Source organism: Alexandromys fortis, unplaced genomic scaffold (assembly GCF_014885135.2).
Source record: "Alexandromys fortis isolate MF-2015 unplaced genomic scaffold, M_Fortis_MF-2015_v1.1 scaffold_271, whole genome shotgun sequence".
NCBI classification, from domain to species: Eukaryota; Metazoa; Chordata; class Mammalia; order Rodentia; family Cricetidae; genus Alexandromys; species Alexandromys fortis.
The window spans coordinates 400521-419941 of record NW_026068156.1 but is presented as its reverse complement, the minus strand read 5'-3'; the positions used below and the strand labels follow the sequence as shown (position 1 = coordinate 419941).

Genomic DNA, 19421 nt, shown 5'->3' with positions numbered 1-19421 from the left:
AAAAAAAAAAGAAAAATCAAGAACCGAACAACCAAACAATCTGTTCACTCCTCAAAGAAAATAAAAATTAAGATGCCTTGTGAGAGTACACTGGTCACACACATGCTCACTATAGACATGCTGATAAAGCAGGCCACAAGTGCAGCCCACTTTTAAGGAGAAACCCCTTTTGTGTAGGTCTGACACATGCATTTGCTTGGATTTTCTTTTCTAATGTGGACAATTTTGAAACACTTTGCTTGCGGGAGTTGCCTAAGAAGCCGTGGAGCGGATTGCAACAGGCTTGGAAGATCATTCTGGGTGTCCAGGGGCAGGGAGTACACACGTAGCAGCAATACATTTGCACCCAGGGTTCAGGTTAGCACGCCTACACCGCGCCGGTACTGGGACAAAGGGCCGCAGCTGCGCCTGCGCCAGCCTGCAACCCCTTCCGGAAGGAGTTTTGCCCCCGCCCAGGGTGACATCACGATCGAGTTGCCATGGCGCTGCTGAACAGTCTGGCTTCCTCGCTGGAGTCCCACAGGGGCCGGGACCGCCTGGTGAGAGGAGGTTGGGTCCGCCCTGCGCCGGAGTGATCTGGAGTCTGGTCAGAACTCAGAGATGGGGAAACTGAGGCCATAGAGGGGTTTCTAAAGGGACCTGTATCGGTACAAGACACCACACAACCAAGTTCTCAGCACAAAGATTTGCCCCAGGAGGACAAAGGGCAGGGAATAAGAGACAAAGACAGGGCAGAGTACAAGGGAGAAGGGGAAGGGAACAGAGAAAGTTACTTGTCCTGGGGAAACAAAGGACTGGATAGAGAGGAGACAGACGTGACCCATTGGCAAATTGCAGTTTATAAGGGTAAAGGGGGAAACCAAAGGGGGAAACCCTGCGTTAGGATGAGACATTTAATTTTGATTGAGCATGTTAATTAGGGTAGCCAAAGAGGGCTTTAGATTGCTGGACTTCAGTACTTTGGCAGCAGGACCTTGTTAGTCAGTCTCAGGAGAAGTGGCCACATAAGGGACTAGACCTTGGGGGTTAGCTTTAGGAAGATAATCCAGTGGTTTTTCCCTCAAGGCAGAGGTTTCCCAGCTAGTGCCTTGCCCTCAGGTTCCTGTCCCTCTGGATCTGCGATCGATCACCAACACTGTCATCTAGTGTTGGACATTTGGGGTCAAACCTGCCAACCCAGCCTTGCAGAATCAAATAATGACCAAGATCTCACCAGGACACCAGTGTTCTTGGATTATTCTGAACAACCTCAAAAGGGGGTTAGCACGTGACATTGTCCTGTAGCCGAACATTTAGGCGATGACAGAATCCCCTCCAGTTGGGCACTTGCATTATTTCAGCCAAATACGGCCAGACTTGCAGAACCTAGCCATGACGACTCTGAATTAAATCCACAGTTGCTGGTCATTTAGCTACAGCCATACGGATCAGATCCCTGCATTTGGACATTTGGTACCTGCCAGCCGCTATATATGTCTGAGTTGCCGCAGACACCTCACATGGCGATTTTGAATGTTTCAAAGCTGGTGCTGCATCTACAATATTTTGCTAAAAGTAAAATTCGCTCCACGTGAGCATTGATCCACTTGGCCTTCTGAAGTTAGACGTAGCTTTCCTGACTAGTTCCTTATAGGCAGATATTACTGGTGGCTTCACATTTAAAGTTCAACCCATTTTCTCCTAAGTTGGACATCTACATTACAGTGTTCACCATTACAGTCAGGCCAAAAAGGAGTTTTATAATCAAAACAACAGGAACAAGGCCTCACTGGAACTTACTGTGTGAACCAGGCTGGCGTCTTACCCGCGTTCCTCCCACCTCAGCCTCGCAAATTGCTGGGATTACAGGTGTGCACCACATACAGTTCGAGACCAGCAATTTCTAACAAGCAAATGAGATAATAGAGCTGGGTCTGTAGCCCGGTGCTTCCGTGGCGTAGATAAAGCCTTGAGGTCCATCCTCAGCACCACAAAAACCAATGTGTTGACACAAGCCTGTGACCTCAGCACTCACAGCAACACCCTGTGTCAAAAACAAAAGAAACAAAGATATAAGGGTGGTGAACCTGGTGAATCTCATTTATCTAAGTCTTTTATTGAATGCCTGCCTTCTCTCTAAAGTATTTGAAGCAAATTACTATTTTGTCTCTTAGACCGCTCTTTCTGTCCAGCTAAGGGCTTTGGCTAGGCCAGGAAGGGCAAACAGAAGTTCCCTTTCAGCCTCGTGACCCTGCCTGTGGGCAAAGGAGAACACAGGAGACAGAAATAGTTTTGTTTTCTTTGTCCCTGTCATTTGGGTCATTGGTGACACAAGCTAGCACTCCTGCGGAACTCTCCTCAGCAACTTTTCTTTTCTCCCCTCCCCTTCCCTCCACACTTCTCTTTGTTGAAACAGGGTCTTGTTATGTAGCTCAGGCTGGCCTCTAATTTATTAATCGCGTAGCCCAGGCTGGCCTTGACCTTTTTGGTCTTCCTGCCTCAGCTCCCCTGGCGCTGGGATGAGAGATGTGCTGCGTGGCACCTTTTGGACTTTGGTGTCAAGCTCTCATCTAAAAGAACCTCTTCAGAGCCTGGGATGCTGGTAGTGCTTGTCTAGCATGCAGGAGGCCTTGGATCCTGTCCCCAGCACTGTGACTTCCAAATGTTGCATACCTCTCATTCCAGCACTTGGGAGGTAGAAGCCAGGATGGTTAGGAATTCTAATCATGACCACAGTGTCTGGTTAGCCTGGGCTACGTGAGACCTTGTCTTCAAAATTGACTACTACAATAAATGTATGAGAGAGAGAGAGAGAGAGAGAGAGAGAGAGAGAGAGAGAGAGAGAGAGAGAAACTGAAAGTTTTAACTGGGTAAAGTGCTTCATGCCTGTTATTACAGCACCGGGGATGCTGAGGCAGGGGGATGACAGTGACTTGCTAGGCTATGTGGTGAGTGAGGTGAGAGTGAGATCCAGCCTTGGCAACTAAAAGAAAAAAACAAAAGATACAAACAAAACCTTTCAGTTTGGAATGGAAGTTTGTTTTTTTTTTTTTGTATTTATTTATTTATTTATTTATTTATTTATTTATTTATTTATTTATTTATTATGTATACAATATTCTCTCTGTGTGTATGTCTGAAGGCCAGAAGAGGGCACCAGACCTCATTACAGATGGTTGTGAGCCACCATGTGGTTGCTGGGAATTGAACTCAGGACCTTTGGAAGAGCAGGCAATGCTCTTAACCTCTGAGCCATCTCTCCAGCCCTGGAAGTTTGTTGACTCTTAGAACTTTGCTTATTTGAGACAGGGTCTCACTCAATAGCCTACGCTGGCCTTAAGCTTGGGGGTGATTCCCCTGCCTCAGTTTCTCTTAGCCACTATGCCTGCCAACTCTTAGATCCCTTTCCAGGTTTCATCCTAAAGGGCCCAGGACTGGGTATGTGGTGGAGATTGCAGCTCAAACCACAATGGGGACTGTGGTAATTGCTTCTGGTTTCCCACAGATCCGGACACTGGGGTATTGCTGCCAGCTCGTCGGTGGGGTCCTAGTGGAACAATGTCCCAGCAGGTCTGAACTGGGAAGGCGCTTGCTGGTGGTGTCAGCTCAGCTCAGCCATTGCAGGACTGTCTTGCGACTCTTTGATGACCCAGCCATGTTTGTCTACACTAAGCAATATGGCCTGGGGACAGAGGTAACAGGGTTAATGGGGCTGTAGGGAGGGGGACTAGACCTTCCAAAGGAGCAAGGGCCTCCGTGGGTGTTTTAAGGGCTTGCTCCAAAGCACTTCTTATTGGGTGATTCTATTTATTTATTTATTTATTTATTTATTTATTTATTGTAGCAATATTGGCCATGGAGCCAGGGCCTTGTACATGTTACATAAGCACTTTACTGCTAAGCCATGTACACTGCCCCCAGTGGGGTATTCTAGGCAGGGGCTCTGTTGCTGAACCACACCCCCACAACCTCAGTGGGTAAAACTGCTCCAAGACAAACTTGATCACCTGAGCTTAGGTCCCTGGAACATACGGTGGACAGAGAAAACCCACTCCTAAAAGTTGTCCTTTGACCTCTTCATGCATGCCCACACTCACATCTTCCACAGACACGCAGACACACACAGACACACACACACTTTTTAAAAGTCCCTGAACCAGGGGTGGGGGCCACCATTAGTAATCCTAGCACTTGCGAGGCAGAGGCAAGTGGATCTGAGGTTTAAGATCTAAGCTGGGGAGATGGTTAGTTTGGGAAATGTTGTGTAATCCTGAGAATCTGACTGTGATTCCCAAAACCCTGTAAGGTAAGTTGGGTGTGGTGGCTCAAACTTGTAATTCCAGAGTTCGGGAAGCAGAGACAGGAGGATCTTTGAGACTCACTGGCCAATCAGCCTAGTCTGTTTAGTGAGCTGCAGACCCTGAGAGACACAGTCTCGAAGACCAGTGTAGGCTATGGAGATGGCTCAGCAGGTTAACGTACTTGTGAGGGCCTGAGTTCAAATCTCTAGAACCCATATAAATCTGGACGAGGTAATGTGCCAGTCTGTGATGCCAGCATTTCTTCAGGGAGGTGGGAGGCGGAGACTAGAGTCTCCTTAGAAGTGTGAAGGACAGCTAGCTGGGGGGGGGGGGATGGAAGGAGCCTCAGCCTCAATCAAAATAGAAGGCACGAAATGATGCTGAGGTTGTCTTCCAGCTGCCACACAAGGGCTGTGACAAGCGTGTACCCATACTCACATACGAGAATGTACACACACACACACACACACCAAGAATTAAAAAACAAAAACAAAAAACGGGTTGGAATGGACTGGCAGTTAAAAACAGAGTTTGATGCTCAGCCCCCACATTAGAGCTCACAACTGTCACGACATCTCTAGAGAATCCCATATTCTCTTCTGGCCTCCAAAGGCACTTATACTCATGTGCATCACACACACACACACACACACACACACACACACACACACCACACCACACCACACCACACCACACCACACCACACCACAGAGTTCAAGATCGTCCTCAGCTACATAATGAGTTTGAGACCATCTGGGACATATGACACCCTGTCTTTAAAACAGAATTCCTGGGGTCAGACAGATGGCTCAGTGGTTAATGCTTGCTGCTTAAGCAATGATGTACGGTGCTCATCAATGCCTCTACCTCCAGCTTCAAAGGATCCTATGCTCTCTGGCCTCGGAGGGTACTGCATACACACGGATGTTTATACATATAGGCGCATGTGCGCGTGCGCACACACACACAAACACACCCCATATAAATATATAAAAATGAAATAGCAGCAACAGTAAACCTTTGGTGTCTATCCCAGTCCTTCTGATGCAATGCTCAGGCCTGGTGTAGGACTTGGGGTTTTGACAGCTCTCCAGGGAATTTCATAGCCTGAGCTGAGACCCAGGGAGCTGTGCAATGAGCATGAGCAGAGGAAGCCAGGCCCCTAGCTCTCCTCTTACACAGCTGTTGGGCTGCCCTGCCCAGACACCAGGGCACAGACTGTTGTCATGGGGAAGTCTTGTGGCCCAGAATGGCCCCATCCTAAATCAGACAGTGGGGAGTTGTGACTTGCAGGCCTGTCCCACCACTTGGTTTCACAGAAGGAGGACATCTTCGTCCGATGGTTGTCTGTTCTGAGTAACATGGCTGACCAGCTGTACTATCCATGTGAGCATGTCGCCTGGGCTGCCGATGCCAAGGTCCTCCAGGTGGACTCTGCTGGGTGGTGGACACTGAGCACAGCCCTCTGGATTCTCTCTCTGCTCCTTGGAGCTGTCAGGTAGGTGATGTCTGCCAGAGGGAACACCCGAGGTCCCCAAGTGCTGTTACCTTAGCAGAGCTGTAGGGGTTCAGCCCTTTTATATTTTGTCAGGAGGTTCAAAGGAGGCAGCGAGTCTTCACATATTGGGGTTTCCTTAATCTTTTCTCTGCATATCTTAGGCTATCCTGCAACTAGCTCTATAGACCATGCTGGCCTTGAACTCACAGAGGTCAGCCAGAGTGCTGGGATTAAAAGTGTGTACTATCACCACCCGGCTTTTTTTTTTTTAATTTTTATGTGTATGGGTCTTTAGCCTGCAGATATTTCTGCGCACCCTGTGTGTGCAGTGGCCACAGAAGTTAGAAAAGGATGGCCAAGCCTCTGGAATTGTAGTTAGAGGCAGTTGTGAGCTGCTGTGTGGGTACTGGGAACCAAACCCAGGTCCTTTGCTAGAGCAGCCAGCGTCTTAGTTACTGAGCGGTGTCTTCAGCCCCTCCCCTTGCTGTTTGACCCTGTAACTTCTGTAACAGTTGGATATAAATGTGCAGTTTAAAACAACACAGATGTGTTACTCCCAGTGCTGGAGGTCAGAATCCTGAGACCAGTTTCCTGGGTAAAGTCCAGGTGGGCAAGGCTGCTCCCTTCCTGGAGGCTCCACCGCCTTTCCACCTCTGCCCTTTTCCAGGGTCTAGAGGGTCCGCAACCTTTTGCTAGTGGCCCCTTCCTTCTTCAAAGCTAGCACCGTGGAGTCTTAGAGTCTTCCCTCTGATTCCGATCCCTGCCCCCTCCCCTTCTCTCTCTCTTAAAAGATGTACTTATTTCAAAAGCTTTTAAAGAGATTTTGTTTTTAATTATGTGCATGATGTCATACATATTAGCATAGAGCCTGTGCCAGAAGAGGGTGTTGGGGTCTCTGGGGCTGGAGTTACCTGCAGCTGTGAGCTGTGCAACACCAGTGCTGGGAACTGAATCCACTCTGCAAGAGCAGTACAAGAGCTTGCTCCTGACTACCGAGTCCCTTCTCCAGTCCCATAGAAAACGAGTTTATTAATTATTTGTGTTTGTATGTGAATGTGGCAGGTGTGTATTTATACAGAGGCCAGATAGGGACATAGAATGTCTTCTGTTACTTTTTTTGTTGGCCTGAACCCAGAGCTTGTGTTTTGGCTCGTTTAGCAGCCAGCAAGCTTTAGTAACCCTCCTGCCTCTCAGCACTGGGGTTACTGGAGTGTTCAGGACCATGCCCAGCTTGCCGTGTGGGTGTTGGGATCCGAACTAAAGTCCTAGCAGTTGTAAACAAGTGCTCTTAACCACGGAGCCATCTCCCTTGCTCTTCCTTGACTTTCTTTTAATTTCTACTTATTTACCTGTTTTTTTTTTTAATTTTTCCTTGCTTTTCTTGTATGCCTGTATGTGTGTGAGGGCTTGTGTGAGCGTGTGGAGACCAGAAGTCAACCTCAGATGTCTTTACTTAGTCATTTCCCTTTATTTTGATTTTTTAGTTATTTAATTAAAATTTTCTTTTAATTATTTGTGTGTGGGGAGGGGCTTGTGTAGTGCACATGTGGAGTTCAGAGGACAGCTTACAGGTTCTTTCCTGGGTCCTGGGGATTGAACTCAGAGCCTTAGGTTTGGTGGCAAGCACCTCTTCCTTGCTGAGCCATCTTGCTGATCCTCCACCCTTTTATTTTATTTTTTTCTACTCTTACTGGCCTGGGCCTTACTAACTAACTTGGTTGCCCAGTGAGCACCAGGTACCCCTCAGCACTGATAGTTTTTTCCCAAGGGTAATATCTCTAGCTCTCCTTTTCTTTTCCTTTTAACATTTATTTACTTCTTATTTTTGTGTGTGTGTGCGCATGTGCTGTGGCGCATGTATGGAGGTCAGAGGACAATTTGGGTGGTCATTTCCTTTCACCATGTGGATGCTGGGATCCAATTTAGGGTACCAGACTTGGCTGCAAAGGCTTTTATCTGCTGAGCCATCTTGCCAGCTCCTCCTTTTACTTTTTTGTTGTTGTTGTTTTCTGAGACAGGGTTTCTCTGTTTAGCCCTGGCTGTCCTGGAACTCACTAGGTAGACCAGGCTGACCTTGAACTCACAGAGATACCTGCCTCTGCCTCCCAAGTGCTGGGATTAAAGGCTTGTTCCACCACCCAGCTTCATTTTACTTTTTATTTTGAGGCGGAATGTCATTAAGTATCCCAGGCAGGTCTTGAATTTGGGTCCTCCTGCTTCAACCTCCCAAGAAGCTGGGATGACAGGCCTGTGCCACCAGCACGCTTGGCCCTGGAGATTCTTTCCCAGCCTTTGGATGTGTGCTCCCCTGACATGCCTGGACAACATCCTGATATCCTTTCATGACTATGGTTTCTTGCTGACCTCTGCTGACCTCTGAGGTCCCATCAAACTTGCTGTCTCTGTTCCCATGCACACTGTAGGCTGTCTCCCAGCACTGGGCAGGTCCACAGCATGGCCGACTCTAGGGGGATCTGTGTGGTTCATTTGGTGAAATGCTTGCTAGCATGCACAGACCCTGCTTTCTATCCTCAACATTGCATAGACTAGATGCCGTGGCATGTGTTTGTCATCCCAGAATTCAGGTGGTGGAGGTAAGAGGATCAGGGTTCAAGGTCACGCTGTACAGCAAGTCCAAGGCCACTTGGGCTATGTGAGAACCTTTTCTAATTTCATTCTGTTGCTGTGACAAAATCGCTCTGACTGAGAGCAACTCGGGGAGGAGAGGGTTGATGTGGCTCACACTTCAGGTCACAGTCCATCACAGAGGGAAGTCAGAGCAGGAACTTAAGACAGAGAACCATGGAGGAACACTGCTTGCTGACTCATAGGTACCATGACCTGCGTAGTTTGGATCTGGATCCCTGACTAGGGAGGTCAAGAGAATGAAGAGGGGCAGTGACCCTAAAGAAGTGACAGAGACTTGGGTACATGTACAGAAAATCTGGGACTTTGGTCTATATAGTGAGTTTCAGGGAAGCCAGGGTTATGTAGTGAGAGCCTGTCTCAAAAACAAAACCATCCCATCCCCACCAGCATCCCCATGACCACCACCTCACTCTTTGGAGAGCTTTGCCACTCACATGGGGCTAAGGCATTGGAGTCTTTGATATGGCCTCGCAGGAGTCTACACTATGTATTTAGTCAGGACTCCTCTCACTCAGGGCTTCCTCTGCTCCCTAGTTAATAACATGACCCTACTGCCAGATATGCTCACAGGCTAATCTGATCCTCGGTCAAGGCTTTCAGGTGACTCTAGGCTGACTCAGTTTGGCAATTAAAGCTAACTAGGACAGAACCCCAGCCTTTACCCCCAAAAGGGACAAGTCTCTCTTCCAAGTCACAGCTAGTTTGCAGCTCTGTGCAGGAGGCTGCAAGCAGGACCACTGCTGGCCAAATATGGAGGGTGGCTGGTCTCTAAGTTCCCTAGGCTAAAAGCAGTAGAGGCTCTTGAGGCCTCAGCTGCCGTGGAGAGCTAACCCCTTCCTCTCCCAGCTTGCCAGGCTGCTGTGGCAGGGCGTCCATGGTCTCTTGTGTTGCAGGTCTCTGTGGACGGCATTGAAGCTAAGACAGAAGCTGCAGAAACCCACAGGCACCTTCACCAGGTACCACATCCTACCGCGTCCTAACCTCTCCTCTCCTGCAGGTGTACAGAGTGGCCACCTCTCTGAGCCATGCCCCTGCTGACCTTTGCAGGGCTAATGTGGGAACCCTTTCCCTGGAAAGTTGTATGTAGATGTCTGCCATGCTTCATGGGGCATCAGTGACAAACTAAAGTATGGTTTAGTCCAATTCCAGCTTGTGGAACCAAACAGAGCAGGAGTGTGTGTGGCCCCCAGATAGCTGTGTCATTGGAAAGTCTTACCCTAGCATGGATGACAGCTTCCTCACAGCTGCACAGCACCTCCATGCAATCAGGGCAGGACTACACACAGCAGGGCACCAGGTCAGGAGGGAAGTGACTGGAATGTCAGATGAGGAGCCAGTGACCACCCCACATCTCCATACACAGAAGTCAGCCATCCACAGTCCTGATTGCTGTTAGGTTCAGGGCATAGATCACTACAAAAAGTGTGTGTTTCAGGGGATAGATCTCTACAAAGGGGGATGTGTAAGCAGGTGGTGGCGGTACCTGCCTTCAATCCCAGCATTTGGGAGGCAGTCATGAGGATGACCTCAGTAAGTTTGAAGTCAGGCTAATCTACAAAAGAGAATTCCAAGACAGCCCTCAAAAAAAAAGTGTGTGTTCAGGGAATAGAACACTACAATACAAAAGGATGTGCACGTGGTATTGATGTGTGTGGCTCTGGGGATAGATCACAAACAATTTAAGGGTGTGTGGTGAAAGAGCATTGCTTTAGCCTCTGGGTGGAAGTAGTGTCTTTTCCAGGTAGGGGAACAGGCTTGCTAGAATGAGGACTCCAGGCTGAGCCTTCATGGCTGCATCCCACAGCAGGGTGGGGAGGGGGGTTGATATGAAGTTGAGGACAATGGCCACAGCCCCTACACTCCATGCCCAGGGATCCTGGAAAGCAGGTGTGGAATTGAGCCTGTGGGTCACTCTGTGCTTGCTCCTTTCTGGGGGCTAGGGGAAGGGCGGGCAATGAGTGACTCCCTTCCCCTTCTCTCCCACAGCGAGCTGCCCAGGAGCAAGCGGAGGGCCATGGAGGCAAAGATGTGGTCAGAGGTTTTAACTCTACTCAGCAACCTGGCTGACCTGGCCAACGCTGTGCACTGGCTGCCCCCAGGTGTCTTGTGGGCTGGCCGCTTCCCTCCTTGGCTGGTGGGCCTCCTGGGCACTATCTCCTCCCTCCTCAGCATGTATCAGGCTGCCAGAGCTAGCAACATAGCTGAGGCAGACAGCTCTTGATGAGGCCCTGGAGTGGCAGGTGGAGGACACGGTGGGGCTCAACAGAGGACACAGATTCCCAGAGTGGGAACCACTGGCCAGGGGTGCATCCATAATCGTGTACCCCAGTAACTGTCCCTGTGTGGGAAGGAAAAGGGCTGATAGATCCCAGGTCCCAGTTAGGGCATCATGGGAAATCTGTTCCTTTGGGAAGTGGGGGGGGGGGCACATGAGGAGGACCCCAGGACTCTCAGAGTCAAAGCCAGGCTTGCAAAGTCCCAGGAGTACTCTGCTAGAACCCCCCACTTGCTGGCTTACCTGAGGGTGAGTGGGAGACATGCCATGCCTTGGGTCGGGCACTGGGGAACCTGGAACACTGGAATGCCTATTAAATAACTTGGTACGGGGCCAGTCTGTACGTGAGGTGATTAGAGCAGTCACATGGTACGGTTGGTTATACAGGTGCATGGAGCAGTAAGTGGGAAACGGCTGTCTCTATTCCTCCCTTGGGGGCTCCCTCAGCCTCTCAGTATCTGACTACCTCTGCCACTGAGCCGGGCCTGGGAGAATGTTCTCCACTTCCTGCAGTCCTGGGAGGAAAACTGTAGGTTGCTGCTTCCAGGAAGGCCACACCTAAATGAGAACAATCATGCCAATATCAAGGGGCCACGGAGCTCTAAGCTGGGGACAGGCCGTGCTTGCTGGCCTCTGAAGACGTGGATTTGTGTTCTGTATCAGAGAGACTATAGTAGGTAGGTTTTTTTTTTTTAAATCAGTTTAAGTTTTTATTACATTTTAGTGTATGTGTCACCGTTTCCACCATGTGAGGCCTGGGGATCGGCTCGGTGGAAGCACCTTTACCCACGGGGCCATCTCATCTGATCCCGGGTATGATTTTTAATCCGAAAGCCAAAAATGATGTTTGGGAAGCACTGGGCCCAGCCTGGTAGACTAGATACCACAGCCTTTGAACTTTACATGATACTAATCTTTTGTGTGTGTGTTTTCAGACAGCCCTGCTACATAGGCCAGGTTGCTTCCCTGACCCTCCCAATTTTTGGTACTAGGGATGATGAGCCAAATATTCTACTGTCGAGATACAATGATCCCAGCCCCCACCCTTTTGGTGTTGGCCAGAAGTCCAAGAAATTTTGGTTTTACAGATAGGTGTTCGTGAGCCACTGGTGTGCTGGCAGCACTTGGGATAGTGTGGCACAAGAGTGAACCCAGCCAAGCACCCCAGCCTCTCACCTGTGGAGCACCTGTAGGCCAGCATCAGGCTCCTGACCCTGGGGTGGTCGCAGCTGCTCCGCTCTCAAGGACATCATATTGGTGTCCTGTTATCTGTGCCCCACCTGAAGGTGAGCCCATGCCCTCACCTAGTCCGGGTACCAGGAGGACAGAGTTTGATCTGAGGCCCAAGCCTGGGGTGGGAAGGCCCTTGACATTAACTACATATGGTGCAGACATAGAGCAAAAGGACAGACACTTCCAGAAAGGGCTCACCTGGGCTGTCCAGTGGTTCTGGATGGAGATGGACCTAAAATCTCGCATGTACTAGCCAAGTCCTGCACCCCCGAGCTCCAGCTCCCACCATTGCTTATTTATTCTGTGCTTGAGACAGGTTTCATTTGAGCCAGGTCACCTTGAATTTACTGTGTAGTCGAGGATGCTTGAAACTTATTTTTATCTTTTTTTTTGAGACAGGGGTTACTATGTAGCCTTGGCTGGCCTCATACTCACAGAGGTCTTCCTGCTTTGACCTACTGAGTGCTGGCATTGCATTAAAAGTGTGCTCCACCATCCATAACCAGTTAAACTTCTAGTTTTCAAAAAAAGACTTCTTGTATATGTGCCCCAGTATATGTGTGCCAATGCATGCCTGATGCCCATGGATCACCATAAAACTGGAGTTACAAATGGTTTGGAGCCACCATGGGAACCAAATCCAGGCCCGAAGAGCAATCAGTGCTCTTAAACACTGAGCCATCTCTCCAGCTCCAAGCCCTTAAACAAACAGAAAAGTACATGTGTGGAGAGGTCAGAGGATAACCTCGGGTTCCAGCCACTTGCCCACTGCTGTGTACATTAGGCTAGCTTGCCAGTACATTTCCAGGGATTTCTCATTTCTGCTTTCTAGCCTAGGATAGTGTTGGGATTACAGAGATATGCTTCTGTATCAAACTTTTGACTCGGAGTCAGGCCCTCACACTTGTCTGGACCACTAGGCCATCTCCCCAGCCCCACCCCAAACTTCTGGTCCTTTATATCCACCCCCTGAGTGCTGAGATTACAAGTGTGCAATACCATGTCAACCTGGAGACAGAATTTAGGACTTCATGTATGCAAGGTAAGCACTCTATCAACTGAACCACATCCACATGTCAACTCCCGCAATATCCGCCCCCTTTTGGACATTCATGTTCTCTGTCGCCAAAATCTCAGCAGGAGACAGCTCCCTCCTCCCCCTCCCAACCCCAAAGAAGGTCTGCTTCAACCTGAGGTCCTTTGGATGCTTTTATTGCTAGAATCTGGTCATAAGTTCTAGGGTGATCCCAGAATACCCTGTGGCTAGGATGCTCTGCTATCACTGTGGAAATAATCACAGGGTAGATGAAGATCATGGTCACAATTGACAAGGGATGCCACTCAGTCTCAGAGTTGGGAATGCTGCTGGCTCACCAGCTTTACAAATGAGACCAACTGAGGAGGAGCCCACGGCTGCTGGTGACAGATACACTGATCCACTCCCCTGCGGTGTGCAGAACACAGTGAGATAACACCTGGCCACCTGGCAGGGATGTGCAAATCCTACCCAGGGCCAAGGGGAAATCATCTGAACTTCTAGTCCAAAACATCATAGTGTCTGGGGTGGGATCAGGGCATATGAACTGATGGTGAGCCCACGCAACTCAGGTGGGGTCCTGGAATGTTCTCTTCAGAGAGTGGGAGCTTAAAGGTCAGCTTTCCTAAAGTGCTCTGATATCTCAGTACAAAAAAACACGCACAAAAAAAAAAAAAAAACCCACAAAACACTGATTAGCAACATGGCACGGATGAGGTCTGGTAAATGGAGACACACTCTGGATACAAGACAGAGACGGACAAGGGGGCCCCACACCACTCCTGGAGCGCTGAAGTCATTAGACACCACCACTTTCAGCACCCTATTGTCCACCAGGGTCACCACACCCAGTCACCTCCTGATCCTATGGGTGCCCAGCCCTGGGGAGAAGACCAGACCAGACCAGCTGCTGACCAGCTCCTGCCTCTCTGGCAGGACACTGGAAAATTAGGGGAAATCCGCTCATCTCACAGGGACCAAACACTGTCTGGGGTATGTGTTGCTCTGCTGAACCCAGGGTTCTGTGTCTCAGATGGGTGGGAATGAGGACATGCCAGGTGTTCCTCCAGAGGTAGAACTGGGAAAACCCCCAACTACTACAAGGAGTGACAGTTGGTAGCCCTCTTCAGACTGATTTGTGAACCCACAGACCCATGGGCTGCCCAAACCTCCCCAATCATGTGGCCCTCTGCCATTGCCCAGTTCACTTACTGATCAAGTCTCTCTGTGGCCAGCATCAACTGCTGCTTTGGAAAGGGCGATTCACTGGACTCTGGGTGATTCTAGTGCCTTCTGGTGCCTAATGACAGCTCAACCCAGAGATTTCTGGGTGTTGTGGAACCTGCCTCTGGAGCCAGTGTCGTCTTAGACCCACCTGTTCTTTTCTCCTGGCCTTCCCACCTTTGTGCTGCCTACCTCTGGTTTAGAACAGCTCTGTGGTTTAGCTGGAGTTCGACCTTCAATTTAAAAGAACTTTGTTTGCACATGCATATATAAAAAGGTTTAAGAGGCTATCCAGGCTTTACCACTAATTCTACAGAGAGCTGTGAGACCCAAGACACCAACAGGTGAGCAAGTGCCTGGTGTGTGCTCAGGCAGGGGAAGGGGATGGCCAGACAGTAACAGTCACCCATGGGGTCCCCAGAGACAAAGGGTTATCAGGACAGAAAAGGGTCTGCTCTTGGGGCCATGGCCCCCTCAGAAGAAGATGACATCTTCCTTGCCAGCTTCATCTTTGGCGGTGAGTGGTGTGGTTGGCAGTGAGGAAGCTGGGGATGCAGGTGGCAGAGGCATGCCTCCAGACTTGAAGACCTCAGGGGGTGTGGCTGCTGGGGCCGGGCTTGGGACTGGGCTTGGGGCTGGGAAGCAGGGATCTGCAAGAGAGATGGGGGCATACTGGTGTCAGAAGCCGCCACAATTAGTGGGTGGCCCTAATGTCCAGTGGCCGGGCTCACCTGGGGCAGGTGCAGATCCATGGGGGGTAGTCAGGATGGGACTCAGTGACCGGCGGTTTCGTGACGAATTGTCATCCTTGCTTATTAACTTGTTGAGAAGCAGCTGCTGCTTCAGGTCGAAGGATGCTGGAAGAGGGAAGATGCTTGACTTGGTCATCTGGGTGGCAAGTGGGCCTCCCCTACCTTTCACTTCCTCTGGGGCAGCCAGATAAGCACTTGAAAGGTGGCACAGAGTCACTCAGTGTTGGGATGGGAGGAGGGTGTGGCTCCCAAGCAAACATCCTTTCCCCATGATCATTAGGACAGGGACTCTGTTTATGGGAAAGGTCATGACTCCCTATGTCAACTGAATAGGGAGTCTCTATGGGGAGGGACAAAGATGCTGGGTACAGCCCCTAGTGCCTGACCTCTGCCCCAGATGGGAAGTAAATGGGCATGATGATTAGTTTTGTCAACAACACAACTTGGGACAAAGGTCTTGGTGAAGGATTGCCTACATCAGGCTGACTGGTGGGCATATCTGTGAGGGACTGTCTTGTTTGCCTTAATCAGTGTGGACAACCCAGCCCGAAAGTGGGCTCCACCATTCCTTAGATTTAGGCCCTGGTCTGGATAATTGAGAAAGATGGCTGGGCACTAGTCAAACACGCCTTCATTTTCTGTGTGCCTGACTGTGGATGTTACTTGGGCTGTCTCAAGCTCTTGCCGCCTTGACTCCCCCCTGACCTGGACCTGTGAGCTAAAATAAATCACTTCTCTAAGGGGCTTTTTGTCAGGGTGTTTTTGTCATAGCAACAGACACGCAAGTGGAACCACGGACACTGCTTTCTTGCCATGCTACTTGCCCGTGCTGGTGCTTGGCTGGCTGTCTCCCTGCCCGAGGTCTGTCATTTCAGTTCCGCTGCTGAGACGGAGAACTCCAGTGGGAGGGGCGTGCTGCCTCTCTGGAGGGCACAGGGAACCCGATCTGAGCTCCACAGTGGACCTTCTACAGGGGTCCGTGAACTTTGGGGGTGGGGTGTAACTCACCTGAGCTTTCCAAACGCTGGGAACCCCTGCTCTTGCTGCTCTTATCTTTGCCACCCTTGGTGGAGGCAGCCAGCTTGGTGGGGATCTGCTGCTGCACAGCTGTCTGCCTCTGAATCTGGTTGGTGGCACTGAGCAGCTGGATGGGCACATCACTCTTGGCTGACCGGCTCTCAGCAGTGGTACTATTCCAGCGGGCCACCTCAGGTCGCTCTATGTACTCAGGTCCTGTGCCAGACAGCAGCATGCTCCCTTGGGTCCCTGGTGCTTTGGCTAGGGCTAAGCGCCCCTCTAGTCCATCCCCATTGAAACTGGGAGGGTGGCTTGTGGGTTGGGCCTGAAAGTAATAGAAGACACAGCCTATCATTGCTGAGCCTGCTGGTGATTGTTAACCCCACAAAAGGCTTCCCAGTCCTTTGGTGGCTATGGACTGGGGAGGACCAAACACAACTGCTAAGTGCTCGGAGATAAATAGGTGTTGCCTACCCAGCTGGGTCCAGTTCACAGCTGGGAAGGTGTATTCTGCATTCTGCAGAGCACTGCTTCAGTCTACAGTGCTGCTGGTGATTTACAATTCGCGGAACACACCAGTATATGGATATCCATGGTCACACTGGGCCATAGACGTGCGTGCTCTCTCTCATGCACAAATATGGCCACACAATCTGATCTGGATTACTCACAGGGTCTGTCTATGTAGCCCTGGCTGTCCTAGAACTCTATGTAGACCAGGTTGGCCTCGAACCCCCAGAGATCCATCTCTGCCTCCTGATTGCTGGGGTTAAAAGCATGTGCTTCTTTTAACAGCAGCTCCCACATCCCCCAGGGTCTCACATAGCCTAAGTGGCTTTGAACTTGTTATGTAGCCAAGGATGATCTAATCCTTCTGCCTCCACCCCCTGAATGTTAGGCTGATAGGCCTGTGCCACTATAGTTTTTTTTTTTTTTTTTTGAGACAGGGTTTCTTTGTGTATCAAGTGGCTGTGCTGGAACTCACTTAGACCAGACTGGCCTTGAACTCAGAGAAGATCCTGGGATTAAAGGTGTGTACCACCACCAGGCAGTATTTTTTTTTTTTTTTTTTAATGCAATGCTGGGGTTGGAACCAGGGACTTTGTGCAAGCTAGTTAAGCACTAAACCAAGTCACATTTCCAATTTAGCAGTTTGGCCACACAGTCTCACCCACCTCTGCCAACACCTCTGGGGGTAGTGCCCCAGGTACGGTGTTCTGCTTCTTGAACCTGCGCAGCAGCTCCAGGCGCTCACGTTCACGGTCCACTGCGCGCTGGGCCTCGCGTAGACGCTCCAGGTCGTGCTGGTAGGCTTGGCGCTGCTGTTCCAGCTCCATGCGCTCCTGGTCCAGTTGCTGGCGGAGCTGGCGTGCCTCGTCCTCCCTCTCCTGCAGTCGCGCATGTTCCCGCTCCCACCGCTGCTGCTCCTGGCGCAGCTGGCTCTGCAGCTTTTCAACACTAGCACGCTCCTCACGCTGCTTCTCGAAGTTGCGCTGCCGCTCTTGCTCTAGCAGCAGGTTCCCGCGTGTTGATTGCAGTCGGAACTGCTTCTCACGCTCCTGGATGGCCACTCGCTGCATCTCCACATAGCTGTCCTGTTGAGCGATAACTGCCTAGGAACAGGGATAGGGATGGGGCTGATGAGAGCCATGTTCTTGGTTAGACCCAGCGGGAGCAGCCAGTCCCCTCCCTGATGCTGCCGGTACCTGGAGACTAAGAAGAAGCTGCGACAGTGTCTGGACCCGGTGGACCAGCTGCAGAGAGAAAGCCAAATTGGTCTACCTGATGAAGGTACACAGGATATGTGGGCATGCCGTCCCTGGGGGAGGTGGACCAGGGGTGGTACCTCTGACTCCAGGACAATGGGCAGACATGAGCTGCTCTCTGTGCTAGGCATCTCCACCTGTGAAGAAGAGGATGATAGTAGCAAATGCAATTAAATCTAAACCACCACGGCTCACTATGTGAGTAGACATATTCTGGGCTTGGGAAAAAGAAAAGGATCCAGGCCTGAGCTATGACTGTGTGTGGGGGTACAAGTGCTTTGGCCATCTGATGTACGTCCATTCAAGAGTCTGGAGAATGAAAATGGGATGCCTGGGAGGTGGGGAGGTGGCTGATGTCCAGCTCTACAGTTAGGGTAGGCTTGGAGGCTTGGAAGTCGAGCTTATGTGGCCATGCCAGACACAGGGTCCTGTTCAAGCCTCAGATACAGATAGGGGCAGGTGGCCTTAGCTTCTGGAAACCTCAGCAACAATGCGCAGGTATTAGTTGTGCCGAATAGGGAGGGAAGAGCCTGTGAAAGGTCAGGAATGTGGGCACATGTTACCACACACTCTGGATAGCTTATGGTACCAATGTGAGGTTTTGGGCTTGCTGAAGTCAAGCCCATTCTCTCCTCTGCCTCCCTCCCGAGTCACTGCCAGCCATTCCTAAGGGTCTGCAAGATTAATTTTGAAGGCTGCCATGTTAGTGGTGGTTATGCTGACTTGGACTGTCTGAACCCAGGTAATCAACGTTACCATGAGTCACTTACCGCCTGTGGTGATTCCTCACAGCCACAGGGGGTGTTGCCGTCACAGGATCTGGAATCTGGGATGCTAGCAGGCCCCTGCCAGTCTTGGGGCCCGGGGTCGTTGTTGCACATCTTCTTTTTAAAGCTGCCATCTGGAGACCCCAAATTGATCACAAGAGGATGCTATGAATCCCACAGGGTCTGGGCTCTCCTCCTCTTCACCCAAACCCTACCACGTAATAAATACATGCTAGGGTGCTCCCGGAGGCCTGCTGCAGGGCCCTGGCTTTGTAGTACAGAGCCCACAACACCCAGAGGATCGAGGACTGTTTTCAGGAATTATACCCCCAATGCTGGAAATAGCTCAGCTGTTAAAAGTTAAGGCTCAAAACTAAAAACTCAAGAAGTCACACTGTACAGAGCACTGGACCTGCCACTCATGAGCTTCCCGAGGTACAGCCTCAGACGTAGGTAACATACTTACTCTTGCTGGGGCTGCCCACATTGTCATAGCCCCCGAAGGTCTCAGCCCTCCGAGGCAGGCCTGCAGAGACACCTCCCTCCTCCACTTGGCCACTGGTGCTGCCTAGCCGCCGGCAAATCAGGCTTTGGATGCCCTCAACTGTGAAGGAGAGGTAGGGGACATGAGTTAACAGGTGGTGGGGGTTATGCCAGGGGCGGCAGGGAGCCTAGACCTGAGCCAGAAGCAAGCGTGGCAGTTGAGTACTGCGATGATAGTTCACTATTACTTTGGCTTTGGCAGTGCTGGGGACAGAGCCCAGTGTTAGGCAAGCACTCTAATAATGGAGCCAAATTCTGAGCCATCATCCTCAGTGTCTAAGGGAGAAGCTAAGGAAATTGGGAAGCCATTGGGTTTGAAAACAACCTATCTTAGAGACAGGCTCCATAAGATTCAGGAAGTTCTGAAAGGAGACATGATAA

General features: G+C 50.5%; 2 protein-coding genes across 4 annotated transcripts in view; one reads left to right on the top strand and one right to left on the bottom strand.

Moving 5' to 3' along the window:
* The first annotated feature begins 376 nt into the window (after window positions 1-376).
* Window positions 377-13660, top strand: Pex11g (peroxisomal biogenesis factor 11 gamma). The gene is made up of 5 exons (XM_050127389.1): window positions 377-539; window positions 3485-3673; window positions 5600-5778; window positions 9321-9383; window positions 10414-13660. The coding sequence occupies exons 1-5, from the start codon at window positions 480-482 to the stop codon at window positions 10646-10648; spliced, it is 726 nt and encodes a 241-aa protein (XP_049983346.1). The 5' UTR covers window positions 377-479; the 3' UTR covers window positions 10649-13660.
* Arhgef18 (Rho/Rac guanine nucleotide exchange factor 18) overlaps window positions 13131-19421 on the bottom strand; it is a 114023-nt gene continuing 107732 nt past the window's right edge. For 2 of the 3 annotated variants that reach the window (XM_050127387.1, XM_050127386.1), the window contains exons 22-30: window positions 18964-19101; window positions 18501-18631; window positions 17811-17867; window positions 17671-17718; window positions 17140-17577; window positions 15956-16289; window positions 15772-15870; window positions 14927-15052; window positions 13131-14845 (exon numbers count right to left, since the gene is read on the bottom strand). In XM_050127387.1, the coding sequence (XP_049983344.1) occupies window positions 14670-14845; window positions 14927-15052; window positions 15772-15870; window positions 15956-16289; window positions 17140-17577; window positions 17671-17718; window positions 17811-17867; window positions 18501-18631; window positions 18964-19101 (1547 nt within the window). In that variant the 3' untranslated portion in view covers window positions 13131-14669. The remainder of the gene's footprint in view (window positions 14846-14926; window positions 15053-15771; window positions 15871-15955; window positions 16290-17139; window positions 17578-17670; window positions 17719-17810; window positions 17868-18500; window positions 18632-18963; window positions 19102-19421) is intronic. The other variant, XM_050127388.1, reaches the window with a different exon arrangement.